General features: G+C 32.8%; 2 protein-coding genes across 4 annotated transcripts; both read right to left on the bottom strand.

Annotated features, from left to right (window-relative positions):
* LOC109327525 (sugar transport protein 5-like) lies at window positions 7,768–12,815 on the bottom strand. Of its 3 annotated transcripts, XM_019560701.1 has the most exons (6): window positions 12,745–12,791; window positions 12,527–12,615; window positions 11,691–11,867; window positions 10,337–10,656; window positions 8,514–9,143; window positions 7,768–8,358 (listed from the first exon to the last, which is right to left on the bottom strand). In XM_019560701.1, the coding sequence occupies exons 3-6, from the start codon at window positions 11,824–11,826 to the stop codon at window positions 7,918–7,920; spliced, it is 1,527 nt and encodes a 508-aa protein (XP_019416246.1). In that variant the 5' UTR covers window positions 11,827–11,867; window positions 12,527–12,615; window positions 12,745–12,791; the 3' UTR covers window positions 7,768–7,917. The 3 variants fall into 3 exon arrangements, with proteins under 3 accessions (XP_019416246.1, XP_019416245.1, XP_019416244.1); XM_019560700.1 differs by having other exon boundaries at window positions 11,691–11,876; window positions 12,527–12,815; XM_019560699.1 differs by having other exon boundaries at window positions 12,527–12,813.
* Window positions 13,841–15,963, bottom strand: LOC109327389 (U6 snRNA-associated Sm-like protein LSm6). The gene is made up of 3 exons (XM_019560512.1): window positions 15,778–15,963; window positions 14,221–14,334; window positions 13,841–14,132 (listed from the first exon to the last, which is right to left on the bottom strand). Exons 1-3 carry the CDS (start codon window positions 15,893–15,895, stop codon window positions 14,086–14,088), a joined length of 279 nt encoding a protein of 92 aa, XP_019416057.1. The 5' UTR covers window positions 15,896–15,963; the 3' UTR covers window positions 13,841–14,085.

Below are 20,182 nucleotides of genomic sequence, written 5' to 3'. Positions count from 1 at the left end.
TTTCACATAAACACCATGCTCTACTTCATATTTTCTGAACCCTACTCTCAAGAAGAATGCATCAATTCTTTTATTCCAAGCTCTTGGAGCTTGCCTCAACCCATATAAGGCCTTCTTTAATCTGTAGACTTTGTGTTCACTGCCTCTTATCACAAATCCAGGAGGTTGTTTGATGTAGACTTTTTCATCCAGTGAACCATTTAAGAAGGCTGATTTAACATCAAGCTGCCACATCTCCCAATTGTTCTTTGTTGCCAATGCCACTATTAGTCTGATTGTTTCAATTCTAGCTACAGGTGCAAATACCTCAGAGAAATCAACACCTTCCCTTTGCATAAAGCCTTTTGCTACTAGCCTTGCTTTGTACTTGCCAACAGAGCCATCTGGGTTGAGCTTAGTCTTAAACACCCACCTTACTGAGATTGGTTTTTGATTCTCAGGGAGATTAACCAGTTCCCAAGTCTCATTCTTGACAATTGACTTCAATTCTTCATGCATAGCTTTCTTCCATACCTTGCTACTAAGTGCTTCATCAATTGATATTGGTTCAGTATCTGCAAAGAGAGCCAAGTACTGAACAAGTTCTCCTTCCTTTGTGAGGAGATTATCAGGTAGAATTTTACAATCCCTCAGTCTGGCTGGCAAGTTTCTCATCCTAGAGGGTCTGCCTGTATCACTAGCACTGGTTCCAGTCTCTGAATGTGTGTCATCCTCACCCTGATTCATGAGCTCAGTAGGCATAAGATCAGTAGGAGCCCATTCCAGTGGAACTTGAATTGTAGATGCTGGTTTGGCTTGATTTTCAGCCCAGGTGCTTGCCTCATTGAAGTGTACATCTCTGCTGAACAATACTTGATTGGTTTTAGGATTAAACAATTTGTAGGAACCTGTTGGATGGTATCCTACAAACATTAGCAGCTCACTTTTGTCATCCAATTTCCCTCTTTTCTGATCAGGAATGTGTCTATAACAGGCTGAACCAAAGATCCTGAAATGAGTGATAGAGTGATTCCTTCCTGACCATACTTCTTCTGGCACCTTGAGTTCAAGTCTCTTGGTTGGGCAATGGTTAAGGACATAAGCTGCTGTTGTTGCAGCTTCACCCCATAGGCCATGTGTGAGGTTCTTGGTCTTTAGCATACTTCTAACCATATTGAGGATGGTTCTATTCCTCCTCTCAACTACACCATTATGCTGGGGGTGTAGGGTGCTGTTACTTCATGCAGGATTCCATTCTGTGTGCAGAATACTTCAAACTCCTTGGATGTGAATTCACCTCCTCCATCAGTTCTCAATACTTTGATTGATCTCTCTGATTGTTTTTCAGTCATACACTTGAAGGTCTTAAAGATGCTAAACACCTCACTTTTCTGCTTAATCAAATACAACCATATTTTTCTACTGAAGTCATCAACAAATGTGACAAAGTATCTATTGCCACCAAGTGAGGTAGTCTCAAAGGGACCACATACATCAGAGTACACAATGTGCAAGAGGTTACTGGCCCTTGAGGCAGTGAATTTGCCAAATGATGACCTTGGTTGTTTACTTATCTGGCAGCTATCACAGATTCTGTTTGACATCTGAATTGGTGGCAAACGATGAACAATATTCTTGGCTTTCATGAGACTGGTGTCTTTGAAGTTCAGATGACCCAATCTCATGTGCCATAACCATACATCTTCACTCAGGGTCTCAGTGTTAAGGCATTGAGATTCAAGGGCATTGAGATTTACCTGGAATGTTCTGTTTTGAGTCAGGGGAGCCTTGATGATTTTCTTTCTGGTGGAGTCAAATATTTCAAGCTCACCATCTTGCATGCTCACAGAGAATCCTTTCTCCAGTAGTTGGCCAAGACTAATCAAATTGTGGCTCATGTTTGGCACAAATAATACCTCAGAAATTAGAGCATTCTTGCCATCTTGTTTTCTGATTACAACATCACCAATTCCTTCTGCTTGTATAGTCCTATTGTCAGCAAATTTCACTCTACTTTTCTTGCTGGAATCAAAGTTAACAAGCCACTCTCTATGTCCTGTCATGTGGTTGGAGCATCCAGAGTCTACATACCAGATCTCTTCACTGTTGTTGCCTTGGCTTGTAGTCATCATCAGCAAAATTGGTGAGTCATCATTGGCATACTCATTGTCTTCCTTCACCATGTGTGCTTCATCATTGTGCTGCCTATTGTTAGTATCTGAGTGTCTTGGCTGAGATTGACACTCAGATGAGAAGTGTCCCATCTTGCTGCAATTAAAGCATTTTATTCTTCTTCTATCAAGTCTCTTTTTTCCTCCTCTCCAATTGCTGCCACCTCCTCTCTTTGAGTAACTTGATGCTTGATCAAGATCAATTCTTTCTTGATCTTGTACTCCTGAATTAGCCAAATTCTTCCCCCTGAAGTCTCTTCCCCTTCCTCGGTTTCTTTCATTGTTTCTGCCAAAATATCTCCCCTTATTGAAGGTTTGAGCTTGTAGTGCTTGGTTAACTTTATTAGTTGACCTCTCAATGAGCCTCTGCTCATGAGCCTCGAGGGACCCCTGAAGATCTTCTAATTTGAGGTCTTCCAGTTTCTTTGATTCTTCAATAGCAACTACTATGTGATCAAAGTTGGGGGTGAGAGTTCTCAGAATCTTCTCTATAACAGCTTGATCTGCCATGCTTTCTCCACATGCTTTCATCTGGTTTGTGAGACAGATTACCCTATTGAAGAATTGGGCAATTTTCTCATTTGGTTCCATTTGCATCAATTCATACTGTCTCCTCATTGTTTGAAGTCTGACTTTCTTCAATTGATCTGCTCCCTTGTTACATTTCTCCAAGATTATCCATGCTTCTTGTGATGTTTGGGCTAAGGCAATTTTCTCAAATTGTGCCTCATCAACACATTGATGTAGAAGGCACATAGCCTTGCAATCTTTCCTCTTGTTCTCCCTGAATACTACTCGATCTTGCTCTGAAGGTTCTGCTCCTAATTGAGGGTAACCGAGTTCAACTATGTCTGCAATTTCTTGGAATCCCATGATTGCTTTCATTTGGATGTTCCATCTATTCCAGTTCTTTCCATCAAGCACCGGTAAGCTTGCTGGGAAGCTTGTACTTGTGTGTCCCATCGAGGATGAAGATGATGATGAGAAGAAGAAGAAGAAGGTGATGCTAAGTGATGATCTAACTAGCTCTTGATACCAATTGTTGGAGAAAAACAGTGCCACTGCACTTAGAAGAAGAAAACAGAATGTAAAGGTGTGATGCAGAAACAGAAGAAGAGAGGAATGAGAAAGAATTAGGTGTGAGGTAGTTAGAGATAAGAAGAGAAATGATTCAATGAATTACACTCCATGTATATTGATCTCAATTAATTGTTCAACAAAGCTATTTATAGCAACTCAAGCATTAACTAACAAAACTGATTTTTGAATAGTTTCCTAAAATAGAAACTAACTAACTACTCATTCTAACATTTAGTTGATTATCTTATTTTTTAGACCCAAGTAAGGAAGAACACATTCAACTTAACAGGTGAGTATCTACTGTCTCATAAAAGTGTATCACCCCATGTGCTATTATTTGTAATTGGTCTGAAAAATACTTAATTATTACTTTTTTAACTTCAATACATTTTTTATAACCAATCACAATTAGTACCACATGGAATGACACATTTTTTGGTACAACAGATGTGCTCCCCAACTTAACCTACTTATATTTGTAAGGTTGGAATTGACAATTGTGAGGTTGGAGCTGACAATTGTGAATTTGTAGATGCTGATAGTTGTGAAGGTAGTTGGATGTTTATAGTTGTATAAGTAGGTTATTAAACTACAATTCTTATATAAAACTAATTTTGTAATCAGCTGAAATAATTTGAAAAATAACTATGAAGTACATCCAATATTTTTTTATTATTTATCAATTAAATAATCATTTTTTTGGAGTAATTAAATAAATAAAAAATTTCAATATTTTTAAGTATTTTATTTATATTGGATATGCAATAATAGGGTTTTTTAGTTAGGGTAATTAAGCTTTCATTCAATTTTTGTTAGTGAACAACTCTAGTACCTTCTTATTAGTTGAGTCAAAATTATAAGTTACCTTAAAACTATAAACACACGTTACCGAACTGTATTATTGTCGTGACAATAAATTGAAAATAGTGAAGAAAATAAAAGGTAGTCTGTACCAAGAAACGTGGAGGATCTTGAAATTTATTTATGAGGGGTAATAATATTCGATTGTGATTTATAATTAAGATTAATTGAATAACAAAACATATAAAGAAAAATAGACAATTGTTTTAATGTTTCAAAATGTACAAAAAATAACAATTCAAAATTAAAAACATTAAATAAAATTGTACATTCATTTGCTCTTAGTTAAAGACTTCAATTTATCGATGATTGAATTAAGAGTAAAATTTTTAGATATTTACATTTCAATATAAATCATCATGTTATGTACAATAAATTCATGTTCTATTTTACTACATAAGTTTATTTGGTTGTATTCTTACTAGAAATGATCTTCCCTATAGTAGTTAAACCAGAATAATTAAGATAGAACAAATAACTTAATCAAGCAAATTATATGCATTCACTTTTACTGTATCATCAAAGTTGTAATTAATTCAGATATGATTGACAGTTTTTCAAGCATGAATTAATAATGACATCAATAATAAAAAGTTGAAATTGAAATCTCAAATAAATATTTTCTTACTCGCATTAAAGTCTATAGGTATAACTTTTGCATAAAAATACATATGTTATAAATATTAAATGGTTTATAAAAATACATAGAATAATAGGACTTTTGCTGTAAAAGTTTGACAAAGATAATTTGTGATATTATAATATTTTCTTAAGTGCAATATCATTATGAACTAAAATGAAGTAAATATTATAAACAATATCTATATTTACATATATAAATTTTTTATCTATATCTATAATTTTTAGAAGTACAATTTGTATAAGCTAAAAATATATATTAAAATAGGTGAATAATTTTTTTTTAAAAATTAAAAAAAAAATCAGGGGGAGTTGCCCCAGATGCCCTAAACAAGCTCCCCCACTGCCAAGAAACATTGGAAGTTGCTAACAAGAGTACAAAATTGAAAGATAAGACAAAAAAACGAAGATCCAGGCAGCTAGGAAAAATAATCTCGTAAAATAAATTAACTCCCATAAAAAAACAAGTTATCATTATTTCTAACAAAGTGATTGTTTCCTATTAGTGGTAAATAAAATCACATACAATATTGATATAATAACGCCAAATTGTGAGAAAAATATGGAAAGAAATAAAAACACTTCATAGGGTAGTAGTTGTGTACAAAATTGTTAGTGTGATTCATTCATATAACATCACAGGTTTTGGGTCTAACATCTTGACTTTGACCATGTTCATATGTTTATATCAGTCTTATTTAGATTTCCGCCAAATTTACCTTAAAAGTCCATTCTATAAGAGTTTTCTTAATTGGATAGTCAATTAAAATTTAATAAAAGTATTGAAATTCCAAGTCAACGCCTTAAAATATTACATGTTGAATTTTAATGTATACATACTTTTTTAATCTGTTATCTTCATCTTCAAGGGCTAAGTTTAAGAAAACCTTAAAATAATGAGTAAGTTACACTGATACCACATGAGTTTTTAGTGAAATTATACAAACCATGAAATTACACAAACCATCATTCACTTTTCTACATCTACACAAACCTCCCATAATTTTTATACTTTCGTTACACTAACCACCAGTACTTAAGAAATAAGTGTAATCTTTTAAACAAAAAATGTAATAAATGCAATTAAGTTAAACAAAACATGATATATTGTGTAGATAAGTCCAAATAATATACAAATTGATATATCTTTATTATTTTTGGTTACATAACGCATCAACATTTCTAAAGAAATATTGTTTAAATCGCTCTTATAATATAGTGTAACGAACCAAAACTAATAAAGAAATATTGACTCATAAATTATTTGGACTTGTCTCCACAATACATCATGTTTTGTTTAACTTAATTGTGTTTATCACATTTTTTGTTTAAAATATTACACCTTATTTCTTATGCATGGGTGGTCAGTGTAATGAAAATATAAAAGTTAGGGGAGGTTTGCGTAAGTGTAAAAAAGTTAGGGGTAGTTTGTGTAATTTCACTAAAACTCAGGGGGTATCAGTATAATTTACTCTAAAATAATTGATTTGAAAATGAATAAATAGATTTTTTTGTACTAACAATGATATTTCTTTACCTTATGGTAATGAACTAATTTTTTCGGGGTTTATGACTGTCCCTCCCAAGAATCAAACTCTTAACTTTTTGATCATCTTCAGGATATAACAGAGTTTTGCATCACCCAACCAACGCCTTCTTGCTAATCAGGAATAAATACAATCACTTTTAATTAAGTTTAATATTTAAAAAGGACGTTATGATTAATGTAACTTGAAAATTACTTGTTTTCTAGTGTCTTTCCATGTCCAATTGTTCAAATTTCAGGAGAGAAAAAATGGATAGCGTAGAAAATGGTATTGACGGGATAAAAAATGTTGGCCAAGTTGGTATTGAATGATCTAAGAGCCAACATCCACATATGACGAACATTGATTTCTATTTCGTAAAATTGCCAAAAAAATGTTTCATATTTGCACATCGTGTCAAAAAACATATTCATTTTTGGGTGAAATTGGCTACTTTGTGTCTCGTTCACTTCGGAGAAGCATTCAAAAGATGATTATCTCTATTGTTAGTGGATAAGGATCTGCTGTCCCAAACCTTGTCTCTAATCCTGTCCCAGACCATTCCTATTATGTCATGTCAGTTAAAAAAATTAAATATTTATAAATTTATCAATTTTGTTTCATTGTGATTGATCAGAGACATAGTTAGGAACATGATTGGGGACAGCAAATCCTTGTCCCTTCGCAGTGTATGACTCACATATATAATGAAGATGTGTGATCTAAATATCATAACTTGCATATTTTGTACGAATCAATCTGTCTGACTTCGTTGTATAAATATCTATCTTGATAATGATACTCGATTAGGTGGTGGCGTTTACTTACAAGTTTATGTGCGTTTATATATACAAGTTGTTGTTTGGTGACGTGATGTGTAACCAGTCTCAACATGTAATGTCTTAAATGATATTTTAAATAATGTGTCAAACTAATAATATTGAAGCAAAACAAAAAAATAATAATAAACTTTTAGTATTTTTAATTGATATATAATATTTTCATTAGTCTAAGATATGATTTGAGACATGATTTAAGACAACAAATCCTTATACCCCAGTCTCTCACTCATTATTCATTGATTGCCTAGATTCATGTTAACTTTTGTAACATGATACAAATCTCTATTTTTTTGGTGAGAATACAAATCTCTATTTATGCTTAACTGTTAGGGGGAATTTTAAGTAAAACTTTGTAGCTGCTTCCATGGTGCAGTTTATGTAAAGGGATTTGGTAATTTTTTATTTACATTACTCCATAATTCATTATTTATATGTTAAATATAATTGACTTTTATGTAAAAGCCATGCATAAATGATAAAAATGTATTGATAATGTAAAATTTTACATTATCAAAATATATCTAACCAATTTTTATGCATACCATGAAGTCTGTAAGAACCAAATGAATGGCTATAAAGATAATCGTTGGTCATAACCTCTAACAATAAATGGCCACTGCTATACAATGAATAGCTAAAGTGTAATTTCTAATTAAACAATTCAACTGTTAAATGTACATAAAAATAACATATGACAAAATATTGCTTCAATGCTTGTCAATATTCCGACAAGGGCCACAGATCAAAAAATAAAAGGAGAAGGGAATTATTTTTGTATTCTGCTTAATTACGAAAAACTTTTGAAGTGTTAAGTGATTTTTAGTCAGTGGAGTCTCCCAGAACTACTCCTTTAACAAACCTGCGCCAAAACCAGTGTCTGCACCATATGGTATAGATTGATTCCAAAGGAATTCCTTTGGTCTCAGGCAAGAAAAGTGTGATAAACATTGTCATCACTAGAACCCAACCAGCATGGAACAAAAATGCTGCGAACTTAAAGTGACATAACATTGTCAAGAATGTCTGAGCTAAAATAAATATGGTTATGAATTGCACAGCAACGGCTATGCTTTGTCCCGTATTTCTGATTTGTAGAGGGAAAATTTCACTTGGAATTAACCATAGTAGAGGACCCCATGACAAACCAAAACCTGCTGAGTAGATGCACATTACCACCAAAACCAGTTCAGTGTATCCCTTCTCTAAGTTCTTTGTACCATGAACACCAGTCCCAATTGCTAGCACAATAGCCACCACAACCTTCATAGTAAACACACAAATTAGTACCAGCAACCTCGGTAGTCGGTATATGGCACAAAAGTATTGGTACTCCGAGCTATAAACTTGAGAAGTGTGGCAGGTGGGTGTACACAAAACATTATGGATTCTTATTATAATTTGCTTGATTTACTTACCAGACAGAGAAGCATCTGAATGCCGCCCAATATGAACAAGAATCTTCGGCCACACCGATCAACAATAGAAGAGAAGACTAGGATTGAACCAAGGTTGACAGCTCCAAGTATAATGGTAGCAAGCAAAGCAGCATCATTTCCAAAACCCACAGTTTGAAAGAGGTTGGGTGCATAAAATGCAACAATGTTGATCCCAGTAAGCTGCTGAAAAAATGGGATAGCAAATGCAAACACCAACTGAGGTCGAAACTGCTTCTCAAATATGGTTCTAAAGGGTTCCTGCTTCATAGCTTTTGCAACTTCTGATGATTTTATCAGATTTTCCAACTCAGGTTGAACATCAATGTTGGACCCTCTGACCTTGAGCAATGCTTTTTTAGCTAGTTCTATTTTGCCACGTTCAACTAAGCTGGTGGGTGTGTCTGATATAAGTAAGGAACCAAGTGTCATAATTGTTGCAGGGGCCACAGCAAGGCCAAGAGAGAGTCTCCAACCCCAACTATGCTTGGCTGTGAAGTAGTTTATGATTCCTGCCATTAACACGCCAAGTTGATTGAAGAATTGGAAAGCTGTGCTAAATGCTCCTCTCCATTTGGGTGGAGCAACTTCAGAAAGGTACAGTGGTCCAGCCTTAATGAATTATAATATCATAAAAGTTAATATATGGAACAAAGAATAGCAATCCTATTTATCATATTTCATGAAGTTAACTGCTTATCTACATCAATAGTTGAAGAACTATAAAATGGGTGTTCCAAAGTAACTAAACACATGCACACATTCCATCCCATCTAAAAGACACGTTATGTTCAGGCCATAACGACAAGTGTCAGCCTAATGCAGAACAAGACGAGTCCATTCCAAATACTTTTGGATCTTATCTAGGCAACCGGATAGTCAGAAAGGTACACCATTGACTAGACAGGATCCAAACAATAATATAGGGACCACATCTGTCATGCCCATCTAAAAGACACGTTATGTTCAGGCTATAACGACAAGTGTCAGCCTAATGCCGAACAAGACGAGTCCATTCCAAATACCCTTGGATCTTATCTGGGCAATCGGATAGTCAGAAAGGTACACCATTGAATAGATAGGATCCAAACAATAGTATAGGGACTATATCTGTTATGTCGCCTGTACAAGATTGTCACGTCATCTGAACAACACAAGCCTTTGCCACAAGCTGCATGTCACATGTACACTGCACCCACTTTATGCCAACGAACGAGGACAAATCTAAAATATGGCTACTCGACCTACCACCAGATATAAGTCAACTATCCACACAGACCTACCAGAGCCATCCAACATAAGAAAGGCAACCCCTGTTTGTCTGGAACAAGCTCGACCAGGTCAACAACATCTGCTAGAGAATATTTCAGGCACCTCTCCACTATAAATAGAGAAATCTCCCCATAACAAAGTTACTTTTGATTTTAACTTTCTTTCACTTACTATTGCATTATATATTCTCTCTAATCTCTCATCTATCTCAAATAATGACTTGAGCGTGAAAAACATTTTCAAGTACCTCCTCAACCGCTCCTAAGCATATTTTAGGCAGCTTTCAAGAAGACTCTCGACTCGACAGTCCGACCAGACTGGAATCAGCCAAATCAGAATAATATAGACAACTAAAGTTATATACAATGAGTAACTTTATACAAATTCATTTTAACTTACTATCCTTAGATCATTAGTTGAGATATGTGTATACCCCATTGAGTTAAGGATGAAAACATCTTAACTTACTAGCTTCATAAGTTCATATATAAATTCATTTTAAAATTGAAGCAGAGTGCAGACCTATTACTTACTTGGTTAGTGAAACCTATCCCCAAACCAAGAAGGAGACGACCAACGATGAGCATGACAAGATTTTGAGCACCTCCATTAATGGCACCACCAGCAAGGAAGATTACACCACCCAATAAGATGGTGTTTCTCCGACCCATAGCCAAAGTGACTCGACCAGCTGCTAAAGATGACACTAATCCAGCCAGATACAGAGAGGATGTAAATAATGTCAAAACTTGACTGTCAAACACACAGTACATGTTTGTTTCTGCGCTAGCAGCCTTTCTTAACAAGTCTGGGAAGAATTTTTCAAGAAATGGTACCATTGTTGAAACACCTCCTGAAATTTTATAACATTTTCATTAGAACAAATTAACTGTGAGCAATTTATATATCAAACTGCATCAGCATCTTCGGTACTTCATAAATAATTGTATAAAAATGTAAGTTGCAACAAAAATTCATTGCTAATATTGACGAAACACCCGTAAAAAAGTTATGGTAACTTTGAAATACAAAATAGAACATGCATGGTATAGCAAACCATGCACAAAAGGAAATTGTTTTGAGTAAAGTTGAAATGGAGGAGTTTGGGCCAAAAGAAAATTGAGGAAATTTGTTATGTTTTAAGTCAGTTTTGTATTCATTTGTCAATGTTTAAACTAGAGAAATATTTTGCTTGGATTTTGGTACTAGGCCAAGGAAAACTACTAGAATTAGACTCAGCATAAATTAAACCAAAATTGTTGATAAACTGAAGAAATGATTGAAAAGATAATGGATGACAGTGGACAAATAGAAATGATCAAATAGCTAGTGTTTTTTTAACAAAGATATTTCGTCCCAAAAATATCATGTACTTATCTCTAATAAATCAAATTATACAAAGTAATATAAAAACGTTATTTTTTATTTTTATAATTTTTATTTCTAATTAAATGATATTCTTTAATTGGACTCATACATAATGAACTTAAATTGTATAATGGTGGAGTACACCTTGTACTTCTCTCACAAATCAATATATTATGTTCCATAAAAAGTTAAATTATCCATTCCAGTATGTGGGATCCTAATCTTAAAGATTGTTATCATATAATTTTAAAATCATTTCTTATTAATTTTATAGCTTGTAATTCTCTCTATTTAAAAGATAAAAATTATCCCTTTGTCTCTCTTTCTTCTCTCCAAATCTTTCCATAAGAGCATACCCTAAAAGTTATCCTAGTCAATATCTCTCATTCCTCTCATGTTATATTGCCATTGCTTGTTACCCTAACTTATCTTCCTTGAAAGCAGATATTATGCTCATAATGAATGATTTAGACAGGGATTAAGAACAAATAAAGAAGAATGAGAAAAGGAAATAAAAACCTGAAACTCCAAGGTCATATCCAAATATGAGTCCACTGGATGCTACAACAATGCAAGTAATAACAAGGGAGAATGTTATCTTGCCATCAGATTCAGCAGCTGGTGAATCAGAGACAGTTAATCCCCCACCAGCCATTTTGTAAGTTCTATGTCAATGTTCTCCTCCAACCAAAGGTACTGCTTATTCTTGAATTTCAGTATATGCAGAGGTAACAATGTATATATTAGAATAGAATAAGGGGAAGGGTCTTGAAATAAAAGACGACCTAATAAAATATGTAACTTCTGGTATGAAAGTCGGTTATCTATATATGTCAATGCCCATATTATCAAAATTATTACTATATATATGATATATGCCATTTGTGTGTTTTTTCAGATGCTATCTTTAAAACAACAGAAATGTTATTGTTTTACACCCCAAGTTAGGTGTAATAATTTAGAGAGGATAGAGATAAAAAAAAGTACATGACATAAAATAACAGTTTGATTATTATAATGTAAAAAACGTAAAAGATAGAACATAAACCTTATGTAAGAGGGAAAATATTAAGAATGTCCAGGTTATTAAAACAGAATGTTTGGCAGAATTTTTTAAGTAGATATCAAAGCTATTTATAAGTATGAGTTGTTTGTCCAAATATTGTTCAAATATATTATACAGAGAAAGAACAAAGGTGTAATAGTAATACACTCTTATATTGAATCACATATAACACAGTATGATTCATAACATGGATATAGAAGAATTAATGTATGAGATATGGTATAATGAAAAAAGAATATGCTATATATAAAGAATGTGCTTTGATATATATGCTATATATCATCTCTACCGTGATAAGTCACTTTTATTTCCTCTCTTCCTCACTTTTTCCCCTTCATTTGCTTTGTTTCAATTAAACCTTTTCCTCTTTAGATCTATCTGCGGTTACCAGGGATAACAAATGTTACCAAAAGAAGGAAACCTCATGAGACAAATTCAGTTGACAAAGAAAGTTAAGGTAAGCAATAATTCGAGAATATATGGTAGGGGCTAGCAGGAGATTATTACAAGAGAAAAAGTTTGATTTTCTTATATGGGTTGCTCAAAATATCAGCAGAACTAAGAAAATTTTGAAATTATATAAGAAAAAAGCCATGGTGATCCGATATATATGTTGGTCATGGGTCTTTTGACCGCATACTTGCAAGAAAAAAATAGAGTAATTCTCCATCTACATATGATGACCATTTGCTGAAATTAACAAGTGTTTTGAGTTTTGTAAGCCGCAATTCATAATCATTAATTTTCTAAAATGTTAAAAATACTCTTTTCATAATCATTCATCTCCATGCTACTTGATATCTTTCACAACTAATATCTTCACAACCTCAAACCGTTGTCAAAAGTTGGGTTAAGCATCACCTAACCATACTCATTCATTTAATATGATCCATTTATAATTAAATTTAAAAATATGGTCAAATTTTATCAAGATCAAATTCAAATTAAAAAATTAGATTCGGCCAAACATTTTTGTACGTAATAACGACATCCTTTGGCCAATACATAGTGCATTTTTCTTATAACTTATCAACAAATATTTAGACCATAATGTGAATATTATTTCATACATTATTAATTCTATAATTTTTTTCATCATATATATAGATGTAAATAATTAATAAAATATTTACATACATATATAAAATTACATATATATAATAATAAATAATACTGATAAAACTTTATCTAAAATGAATATATATTATATTTAATCAATTCTAAGACTAAACTTGGGTTCAAAATCTAATCAAGTCAACATTCAGAGTCATATTAGCCTTTGAGTCTATAGCCAAGTTCAAAAAATAATTCGATTAATATTTAGGATTGAGTAAGGAATAAGTCTTACCGACCTAACAACACCTATACTCACCCATAGTCGGTCATATTTTCTTGGAAGTGACCTTAAGGTAACATGTAGGTATTTTTAGGATAATGTGTGAGCGTTATTTTCTGAAATGCTTTAAAATTTTAGAATTGCACTTATCTTTAATTATGTAAAAGTGGTATCTTTAGGTCTTGACAATTCAGAATTCAAATCCCTACTTGATATGTGATAACCTTGGACCCAAAGTCTCTAGTTGCATCAATTCACAGGGGAGCCACATTAAAGTGATAGCATTTACTATTACTATTCTCCAAATTTGAAACCGGGCTAAAGTATTGGTTTAAAATATATCAAAATGCATTTTACATACTAGCCATACTATTTTGCTTTGATAACCCTGAAGGTCGAAATTAACAAGCTTCAGAACAATGGCAAAAGCAGCAAAATAGAGTTAGTCCACATAAAGCTTTTTAAAAAGTCAAACATCTTCCAAATCAACAAATTTTCGATTCAAGTACTAGCTAAGCCCCTTCTGCATTAGTCCTTTTTGAGGTACTGATGTATAGAACTGCATCAATGAAAAGATATTTCAATTATTTATGTAATAATCAATGTCAATTGTTAATCCCAGACATTATTTATCAAAGTATTAGTACCATTATTCCCACGAATGAACGCATCACCATACTTGTTCTTCAGTTGGCCGTTGACATACTCCTCTGTTTGTTCCATTGCAATATTCATATAGCCATCTAGACAAGCAAGTATACCTGCAAGATTAAGCAAAATGAGTCAACCTAGTTTATGAGTACACTGAAGAATAACATACATACAAGTGGTCATGACATTATATAAGACAGTTTTATGTTGGTCTAGACATTCACCTTTTACTCGGGCTTACAACCGGCTATGTATAACATCAATCACACATAGATGGTAGCCTAATGCATAAAATTCCCACCTAGTGGGGTCTGGGGAGAGTACATGTACTCGTATGCAGTCTTACCCTCGCAAACTAAAAAACTATTTTCAAGGTTTGAATCATGGCCTCCAGGTCATAAACTAAGCAATCTTACCATTGCACTGAGGCTTGGCACAAAAAATAATGCATAATATTATCCCCAAAAAATAAAAATACATAGTGGCCATGTAACCAAGTCCACCAACAAACACCATATGCAAACTCGCAATGTAAAGCCATCAAATATGGTCATGAAAGCAAACTCATGATCATAAGTTTCAGCTGCTCTCAAACGTGGATTTTGGAAATAGATTATAAGCTATGGTCTTCAACTATTTCATTCCTATGGACTTCAGAATTAAAGCCTTTGCCAATAAGTTGTCCCAAATGATTTTCACTAGGGTGTTCTTGGGATGCATTTAGTTGGTTTGAACTTGACCTACTATTTCAATACTAGAATCCAAACTCAAACTGACCATGACCCACTACCGCTGAAGTCCAATACAAAATCAGATCAAACTGATATACAATGTATAAATTTGAACATTATGCATATCAATACTACTTGAACTACTTGCACAGATAAATCATTTCATCATTAATATTAAAATGTAAGTTAATGCATTCCTGTATCATCAATCTCCAATCAACATGATTTAAAATATTTGAGAAATCTGGCATTTATACGAAAAGGAGCACTCAGCATTTGATAAATCTAGAAAATATAAGCATGCTATTCTTTTTATGTTGATTTCCTATAATTTTAGAAGCACTCGGCATTTGATAAATCTAGAAAATATAAGCATGTTATTCTTCTTATGTATAAAGATTACCCAGGAACCTAAACCAATATTTGAGCTCAAAATTTAAAACATAGATAACCAATTAACCACCAAATCAAGCTACTCTGTTTCTCGTCTAACAAAGAATTCAAGACCAGCCTTAGGAATGACAATAAAATATGGATCAAACACTGGCTTCTTTACATCACACCAGATATAAAAGTTAATTCACTGATGCAACAACAACCAAACCTTGATAGTTTCGTTGTTCGCACACTTACTTCCTTTTGTTCATGAGAGCAGTAAGTTACAGTCAAATGAGAAACTAATGTAGAACTTTCATTTACAGAAAGAGGCACTTCCAACATGGTTACTGGTTGAATCTAAAAGTATCAGGATTACAGTGATTGATAAAACTATGAAAAAAGTGTGTATGAAAAATAAGAAGAGGAAAGGGGTGAGAGAGAAACCTCGATAATCGACGCCAGAATTGAGTTTGACAACAACAGGGCGGCCACGAATTGATTTGAGGAAATCAGCAGGGGTTTTCGTGCTTCCTCCCGATCCTCCTTTCTCTGCTCCGCTCATTTTCAGAAACCCCAGCAACCAGACGAGTCAGGGGTCACAGATTAAAGGTTAGCCCTTAGTTTTTTTTTGTTGTTATGGTTAGCTCTTAGTTGACTTTAACAAAAAAAGAAATATGTATATAATCCTGGAAATGATTTTGGGGCCTTCATGTTATATTGGGCTGCTCAAGTGCTTAACCTAGTTTTTTTAATTCTTTTTCGCAAGGATTTTGATTTATAACTTTTCACTCCTCTCCTTTTGCTATCTACCGTGATTATTTCAAGACAAAAAATATATACACTTGATACTATATCAATATTATTAATTTTAATTACTATTAATTTTTCAAAAAATTATATAAATTAGTAATGAATGATATATTAACAGTGTAAACTACGAGAGCAGCGAGAAAGTTTTATTGAATGCAATTGTCTAATAGCGTAATCAATCCATTATTATTATTATAAGAGTTGAGTTAACTAACATATGTCTTCTTGCAATATGAAAATATTAATTTTCAAGATAATTATTGATGTTACTGTACTAGACATTCCAAACAGGTCTATATCCACTTGGATTTATCCATTTTGATATTATGTGATAGATATCTTATATCAATAATAATAATAAAGTAATTTTTTAAATTGATATGATATATGAGGATAACTTATGACACAAAACATTCAACAACAAATCTAAGATGATACTGGTAAGGTTGGAGAGTCAAAGTTTGTGTTTGTCGCCTTATCCTCCTGCCGACAAATAAATTATTATATCCCTTCCCCTTGGACATAGGCCCCGCACTAACTTAAATCCATCATAACTCAACCTCCTTTTTATTCCCACTCCATCCATCATCAATGCATTCAATCCATGTCTAGTTATATAAAACCCCTCATCAAATCATTTAATTGCCTTTATCATAACAATATTCTTGTATATTGGTTCATCTACTTGCCTAATTTCTTTAATGGATACTTCCCTATATATTTATTTTTAAAGGATACTTGCCTATATTAAGTCCTATTAAAAACTAGTTATTTTCCCATCCAATGTCCTAGTTAAACCCGCCTCAACCGTCTCTTTGTTTGCTTCTGCAATTGATTGAACCCACCATTACCCATCCACTTTGGATATTAGATTAGCGTATACTCCTAAAACATGAAGGAGTCAAGGACCACTAGAAGTAGCAATATGTATTGGTATTGGTCACCCATCTCATTATCCAAACTTTAGTAACGTGTATATAATGACAGTGTAAGTGTTTTTTACACTATCAACAAATCATCAACCATTCATATGTTAACCACAATTCACTCACTCTCAAACAAAAGTAATACAAACCAATAGTGAATAATGTACTAACATTAAAATTATTGCAGGTTTAAATGTTGGGTCGGATTCATCTATTTTTGAGTTTCACTTCTCCTAACTACTTACTGTATAAGCCTGGAATCTGTATCATAGACTTGTACTTTTTTATATGTTTTAATAAAAAAATGTAACATTGCAGTGTTGCTTTGCTTGATAGAAATTACAAATAGGGAAATCACAACTCTCAAGTATGACCTAGTACAATGTACTCCTGGATAAAATATAATACAATAATAATGTTTACCAGCTACCAGATCCAGAAATGCTTAAATCGTTTATTGTTAGTTGGTGCAAGTTTATTCCTAATGAGGTGCCACTGTCACTCAGGGTTTTAATGTTTTGCTGCTATCAGATTGACCAAGCTTTTTCGGTGTCACTGACAGATCCTAATGCAGAGTTTGCATTGTAGTAAGTTTTATTTAGTTAATACCATTTTCTAATGGTTTAATTAACTAACATGGCTTATATGTTTAGGTAATTTTTTTATCGTGACACCATCAAATCATCAATCTCAATCTCAATCTCTTATCGCATCCTTGCTAACTTAACAGTTAACACTCTAATTGCTAGTACTTAGCATTCTTCATCATATATATATTAAGATGGGTCCAAATACATACAGCTATATGTATAAGTTATAACCAAAGATATATGCTAAGCGCTATCTTCATCAATAGTATATAATAGCTAACATATATGTATATTAAGATCAAGCTAATGTTGCATAGTCATTGGAAAACCTGTAATTACACTAGCCGACAAGCCTTCATTGCAGAGAAATGGAAAGATTTCATCCATATATTATATAAAAAGTATATTATTTTATAACTTGTCTACGACTTAGACTCGTTCATATATAAAAATTAAACTGTCCCATGTTACTTGTTTACTGATGATCATTATTGCGGTAACAGATTGGTAGCAACTTCAACTGTTATTTTAACACAGGTGGATGGTAGAGGGAAATCAAGAGTCATAATAGCCTATAGTAGAAGAATGAGTTAGGATTGGGAGAGCTAAATACATCACAAATAAATTGGAAAAAAATAGAAGATTGTGACACTTTATCTTTTAGATATAATGGTATGATATTTTTACATTTTGAATTCTTTTCCTAGAAGAATGACCTTATGGATTCTTTAAGAAATCATCCTTCCACTTTGTTTAGTTGGGTTGTGCGTGAAGTTAGGTTACACTGAAGTACGTGTGGGACATTATATTATGCTTTTCCAATAAGGTGGTCTGGTCCACCATCCCTGCCCCCCCAAAAAATTGCTCTTAAGTAATCACCAAATCCTCACCCCAAACTTATATTCATGAATTCACATTTTCATTTTAATTTGTGAGTAGGAGGATTAGTATAAAAATTTAGTAAGTAGATATAACATTACTCTTTATTAATAGTAATATGTTATCGTATCGAACTTTAGCCTATTATCAGTCTTAAATCAACTTTTGTGTTAGTTTTACCTGACATAATTCCAAGACCGACTTCTATTATCCCTACTCCTTGAAAACGATTATGTGTCTCTTGGAGAACATTAAATGTATAGTGGAATGATGAATTATTCCGATGTTTATTGTTTTTAGTAATCAAATATTTGACATTTTGATCATCTTAGTGGTTCGGTTAAGATGAGTTTGATTTTGAAGAGTTGCACCCAAGGTTTTGATTTTCAAAATTGTTTTTGGTTAAAGAAAAGTCTATAATAGAGTGATGAGTGCTTGCATGTTTTTATTCTAAAAATAAGCTTACAGTAAAACCCACTGTAAAAATTTCAAGCAAGCTATATTTTAACACTTGACTTAATAACATTAGTTAAGAGGTTTAAAAGTAATGTAAAATATCATAAAATTGTCATTTCTAAATTTCCAATATAAAATCTTTATTTAGTAAATCCTTCAACAATATTCTTAATACATAACTTTTTTCCTCCTATGTAAAAGCAAGTTTGGGGAGCTCAAAGTCTCCCTATAACATGCACCAAGTTTTCACCACCATCATCTCAATTGAACTAACCATAATACACATAAGAAAATGGAGAAAAAAATGTTAGTTAGTGTATTAGTTCTATATGTTGTTAGTGTATCATGTATAATTCATATTTAATTGTTATTGACTCTTCAGAAAAAAAATCAAATAAATATTAAATAATGTAATGATTATATATAAATATTTACACTCCTATAATACAACTACCTACACAAGAGTATTGTGACATAGCTAGACTCAAATGTAGTTTTGACTGTCAATATTTTTCCTCAAGAGAAGGCTTCCCACCAAAGGCATCCACCACATTGTCATTTAACACAAGTTAATTATGAGAACCTTAGTTATCTAAATTGTTATATTGTCTTGCCACTCTTGCTTGCATGTTTTGTTAGAGAATTTTTTTAAAAAATCTTGCCTTATAAACTAAGTGGTTTGAGTAACTTAAACCATAAATTAAAGGTATTTTTGGTACCTTAAAAAATAGTTTTTTTTTTACTATCTCCCCACCTTTATTGAGTACGAAACTAATCATTTTTTGAGTGTGTGGTTGTCTCTCCCACCAAGTGTTGTTATCAAGAATTGCACACTTAATCTTTTGGTCACCCTAAGAATATAACAAAGTCTTATAATACTAGACCAACACGTTATAAGTAGGACTGACAATGAATCGAACCAAATCGGTATTCGTTCGAAACTCAATTCGTTATTTAGCTCGAGAAACTTGGTTCATGAACAAAATGAGTCGAATTTAAGCTAGAAATTGAGCTTGTTAAATAAACAAGCCGAACTTGAGTTGAATACAGTTCGACTCGTTAGGTTCATGAGCTAGCTCGATATATGTATATACACATATATACATATATGTATATATATTTATATAAACTAATTTTTATATTTATTATTATCCATGCCTTATTTTTTTTATATTTATTATTATTATA

Source organism: Lupinus angustifolius, chromosome LG15 (genome assembly GCF_001865875.1).
Source record: "Lupinus angustifolius cultivar Tanjil chromosome LG15, LupAngTanjil_v1.0, whole genome shotgun sequence".
In the NCBI taxonomy this organism is placed as follows: domain Eukaryota; kingdom Viridiplantae; phylum Streptophyta; class Magnoliopsida; order Fabales; family Fabaceae; genus Lupinus; species Lupinus angustifolius.
Note: the sequence above shows the minus strand (reverse complement) of the source record. Positions and strands in the feature narration are given on the sequence as shown.